Raw genomic sequence first — 5,000 nt, 5'->3', positions numbered from 1 at the left:
TCTGGAAAGGTAAAGATAAAGTTAAACGCGCGGTTCTAATAAATCAAATAGAAAAAGGTGTACTTAAAATGCCTGACTTGAACTCGATGATCTCCGCTCAAAGAATCATGTGTATAAAGAAGTATCTAACTCCAAATGCAGCCAGTTGGAAGTATTTCTTGGATTTTCATTTAAGGAAGGTTGGTGGTAAATTCTTGTTTCACTGCAATTTCAACTATTCCAAGTTATCAATAACCCTAAATTTTACAAAGAGTGCATTATGACATGGGCCTCCTTAAACTGTGTAAGCCCTTCCTCAGCCTCGGAGATTTATGAACAATTTTTATGGAACAATAGGTTCATCTGCATTGAATCCCGCTCAGTTTTCAACCAAAAGTTAATTGATGTTGGTATTATAACTATTCGGAACCTCCTCGACTCACATGGCAATTTTAAACAGCTTTTTTACCTACAACATGCACACCTCTCACCTATAGATCATTATTTCCTTTTTAGTCTCTTTTGTGCCATCCCGGAGGAATGGCGTAGATTGTTAAAGACAAATGAAAATGCAGCTCTTTTACACGATTGTTATGTAGATTTGGATAGTTTTTCACTACACCTTGGAGGGGAAAAGGTTGATGTTGAAAAGATTCAATCGAAACTATTGTATGAAACGTTTTCTTCTAAAATCTGTTGTAATCCTACCTCTATGAAAAAATACAACGAAATGTTCAACACAAAGACATTTGAACTAGACTGGGAAAGAATATTTTCTTTGTCTTTTAAAATAACGTTGAATACAAAGTTAAGAGAATTCCAACATAAAGTTCTTCATAGAATTTGTTATACAAACATTATGCTCTTCAAATTTGGTTTAGCCGTTTCCCCTTTATGTTATTTCTGTAATAAAGAACTGGAGACATTAGAACCGTCTTCTTTTTTTACTGTAGTAAGGTTAGCACCTTTTGGAACGTGCTAAACATTCTCCTCAAATCGCAAAAGTTAATTTCTAAAAACTTCCATATCCAAGATATTTTATTTGGGCTTTTTTCTGCGCCGGATAATGTTGATGACAATATTCTAGTTAATTACATTATACTTGAGAGCAAATACCTTATTTTTCGTTCGAAATTAAGCCAAACGTTTCCTACTATTGCCCTGTTAATATCAAAATGCAAAACAACGCACCAGATCGAGCGTTTCATTGCGAGGAAAAATAACAAAGTCCATTTTCATAATAAAAAATGGCATCAATTTTTACCCATAATGGAGTATGAGCTATCACCTCCAACTCCCAACTTAAACTAATACTGTAGTATTGTAATATGTTGAATTGTGTATAGTGCAGTTTTGGATGTTCTGTGTTTATTATAGATAGGTAGCGTAGTTTCGATATATAGCTCCTATGTATAGTTTAAAATTAACATGTAAACTAATAAATGAGGATATATTAATTAAAAAAATAAAATAAAATAAAAAAATTTAAGTTCTCTCGTAGGCCATCCTCTGAGGGAGGTTAACGTTATTCCATTTTTGAAAAATGAATGCAAAAATTGAGAACTCGTGAGAGTTACACTTCGCGCTTTTCACATTGGCCTGAGAACGGGAATTGTCCTTGATTATAACAAATCACTAAATTTCACTTAAATTTCATGCCTTGCCCTTGTTTCACCGAAGAACAGGCATCCCTCGATTCTTTCCAATCCTACGGTATCTTTAATAAGGATAGGACACCAGAGTGAAACTGCATAATCAAAGATAGGAGGCCTTTCATTCTTATACAACATGGACAGCATTTCTTGATGTGAAGGCCCAGGGGCGTTCTATGGCCCTACCATAAGTCAGGCGAGATCACGACGCCCAGGTCTTTTGCATTCTTGACAGATTTTAGTTCTGGTCCCATTAGTATAGAAATCAGGAGCAACTTGTCGCAGTTTTGGGTTATTCGCCGCACTGTCTCTCATTTTCCGGTTTAATCCTAAGCTGCCATTGAGTTCCCTATTTAACGAAGTGGTCAGTATGGGATTGAAGGGCTCATGTATCAGTTTCAAGGTTAAACAGCTTTCTGTGCACTTTTTCCGGTGTCATCAGCAAACCTTCCATTAGAGGACGATATGTCCAGTTAATATAGATGGGAAACAAAATGTGGCCCACAAGGAATGTTCCCTCCGGACCTGACGGGAGACCACTACAGAGTAATAACTGCCGCGCACGGTTTTTGCTCGGTTTGTTAAGAAGTCAATTTCTAAACCATTGCACATCTAATTCCATAGCCATATACTTGAGGAGAAGACGCTGTTACTCGGGAACCACGATAAGCAGGCTTCTCTTCAGTTCAATCTGAAAACGGTCAATTCAATTTAATATTTTTACATACGTACCACAATTCCTTAAAGGGATTATGTCACATTATTTTAGGGTGTCTCGGGGAAATATTTAGTAAATCAATAGTTTAAAACTAAAAAATAGTTATGTAGAATTCCTTTACTTATAAAATTATCATCATATCACAAACAAGATGATTCTGAGCAAAATCTATCTTTATTCAGGCAATTTGAAAAAAAAATTGAAAAACGTCGGGCTGATTTGTTTCAAAAATACCCAAATGCAAACCGTTTCAATCCTGACCATTAGTAGCCATCCATGCTTCTTTTCCCTTTGCTGTATTTCTTTTATGTTGTTCAACAGATTTAAGGGGTCATTGCAGTGTTTCATTCTACTTTTTGGGTTTTTAGGGTGTCATGAAATTACATCATTTTGCGTGACATAGCGCCTTTAACGAAAGTCTAACCTGTTTTGGCTTTCTGAAAAGCTAACAACTACATTTGACCGTATGTTTTCTTTCAGCTGTTCAAAAGTCGTGCAAAGATTTTTATGATAAACACAGGTGAGAGAATATATAACATGAAGCTCTCGCAATGTTCGCAAGTAGGCATTATTACATCTCTCAGATAGTGCGCGCGCTGTGATTGGCTAAATCAGAGGGCCGTATTCTGCAGTACGGCCCGCTAAATTTGAAATTTCGATAAAACATTGCCTAGCAACTTTTTCATGCCGTTTCTGTTACATAAACTTGTAAAACTGTTTTAATCTTGCAAGCAACTATTTCAAACAGCCAAGAAGATTTAGTTTTTTTTATTTCGACAGGGCAATCTTTGTGGCAGTTGAACCTTCGGCTTGACTTCAACTAGTTTTCTTTCCCCCGCAGCTGATTACCAGAGATATGCAATAAACATCTTACTAACCTCGTTTTCTTGGTCCGTACTGTAAAATTACGGATTCCCGTTGATTTATGGCCAGCGCGGTTCACGCTTGGCCATAGATGAACAAGAAAAAACACTAGGTAAATAATTTTAAAGTACGGCCCTCGCACTCGGTTAGTAAGATGTAGTTAACGACCGTCAGTACGTCTGCAAACCAGGTTGCAAGTAGCAACCAGGTTGTCTTCAATGGCCATCGATTTCCAAAGCATAAGACTGATCCATCAGGCGTGGACAAAAGGTTAAGACGCTTACCCCATGACCACTCTGAAAATTTTGAAAGCAGCTCCACCATACTGTGTGCTTTTAGCGACTTTGTTATCCCCTACAATGCAGCCAGGAAGGTTAACTATGTTATGATTCGAGTGGATTGTTAAGTACACTTTCTTCCAAACGCATCATTTACATTTCCTTTCAATATGATTGCTGGGTTCTCTTTTTGAGCTCAGACGACATGACGGCATCTACAAATGATTCATCGCTTCACTGCCTTTGGTTTTCGGGCTGTTAGAGGTAACCCATGCTAAACTATAAAAACAGCTAATTTTGAGTCGCAGGACTCATAAATCTAGACAAGGATTAAATCATACAGTAACTTGGAAACAAATTTCTGGGTTTCTAAAGAAAAAGATGTGCTGCGTCGGTGGGAGAGTGAAACATCACAATTTAGTTTGATCTAACTTGTTGACAAAGGTCGAATTACCACCGTGAACGATTTAGAAAGCTGACCCTTCGAGAGTTAGCCCTTCGCCTGAGTGAATAGAGGAATTGTGGGTGTTGTTTGTTTTTTTCGAGGGTGTGGAGGAGCTTTGCCATTGGTGGAAATATAGAAACATGAATTTGTGAATAAATTAATGGAATGAGAGGCGTTCATTGTTCCAGATCTTTGCGGCTTTCTGTGCTACCGTGGTGTAAGGATAGGCCGAGACTTTGTCATGTTGTGGTGGGAGTGATTAGCAAGACTAAAATGGCGCGCAACTGGTTTTGACGCATTTTTGTCGTTTTTTTTTCTACATCTCGTAGGTGTTCGCGAAAGCGGTCCGCCAATCTTCTCCCTGTTTCCCCTATGTAGGTCTTCTTACATAGTGTGCAGGTTATGCAATAGATTTGACTTAAACGAATCGATTCAGTCCACAGGAACACAGAAAGCCGCTAAAATCTCGAACAAAACTTCATCTTTTAACTAGGTACACGCTATCCTCACAGAATCAATGAACACCTCCCACTCCATTAATTTATTCACTAATTCATGTTTCCATATTTCCACTAATGGCAAAGCTCCTCAACACCATCAAAAACACCAACAAAACCCACAATTCCTCTATTCGTTCTGACAAAGGGCTAACGCGCGAAAGGTCAGCTTTCCAAATCGTTCACGGTGGTAATTCGACCTTGCTTTATGATAATACTGTTAATCCCATCAAAATATACCTTTGTGATATCGAAAGATAGCGTCATATAGGATATAGCATTTTAGTCATAATATATCCGTGTCCACGCAGGGTCTGGTGTTTATAGCTCTTTCCATACCTAACAGGTCAAACGTGAGCATCATTGTAACCCTGGACCTGGGAACGCAGCTACTTCCCATTTTGTGTCATATGGGGGATTTGGGATGTGGAGATGGTGGATGGACGCCGGTCATAAAGATCAACGGAAACAAGGTGCTCACTTGTTTAACTTTCGTTTGACCAACTTTACTAACAGAATAAAATTGAAATGCACTAGCACAACAGGACTTATTGGATTAATAATAAT

The 5,000-nt window shown here is 38.0% G+C and overlaps 1 protein-coding gene across 1 annotated transcript in view; it reads left to right on the top strand.

The window, feature by feature from the left end:
* Window positions 1-5,000, top strand: part of LOC138016241 (uncharacterized) — a 25,649-nt gene that overhangs the window by 17,048 nt on the left and 3,601 nt on the right. Inside the window, exons 4-5 of the mRNA XM_068863415.1 lie at window positions 2,830-2,869; window positions 4,780-4,906. Of these exons, the coding sequence (XP_068719516.1) occupies window positions 2,830-2,869; window positions 4,780-4,906 (167 nt within the window). The remainder of the gene's footprint in view (window positions 1-2,829; window positions 2,870-4,779; window positions 4,907-5,000) is intronic.

This window comes from Montipora capricornis, chromosome 9 (genome assembly GCF_036669925.1).
Source record: "Montipora capricornis isolate CH-2021 chromosome 9, ASM3666992v2, whole genome shotgun sequence".
Classification (NCBI taxonomy): domain Eukaryota; kingdom Metazoa; phylum Cnidaria; class Anthozoa; order Scleractinia; family Acroporidae; genus Montipora; species Montipora capricornis.
Note: the sequence above shows the minus strand (reverse complement) of the source record. Positions and strands in the feature narration are given on the sequence as shown.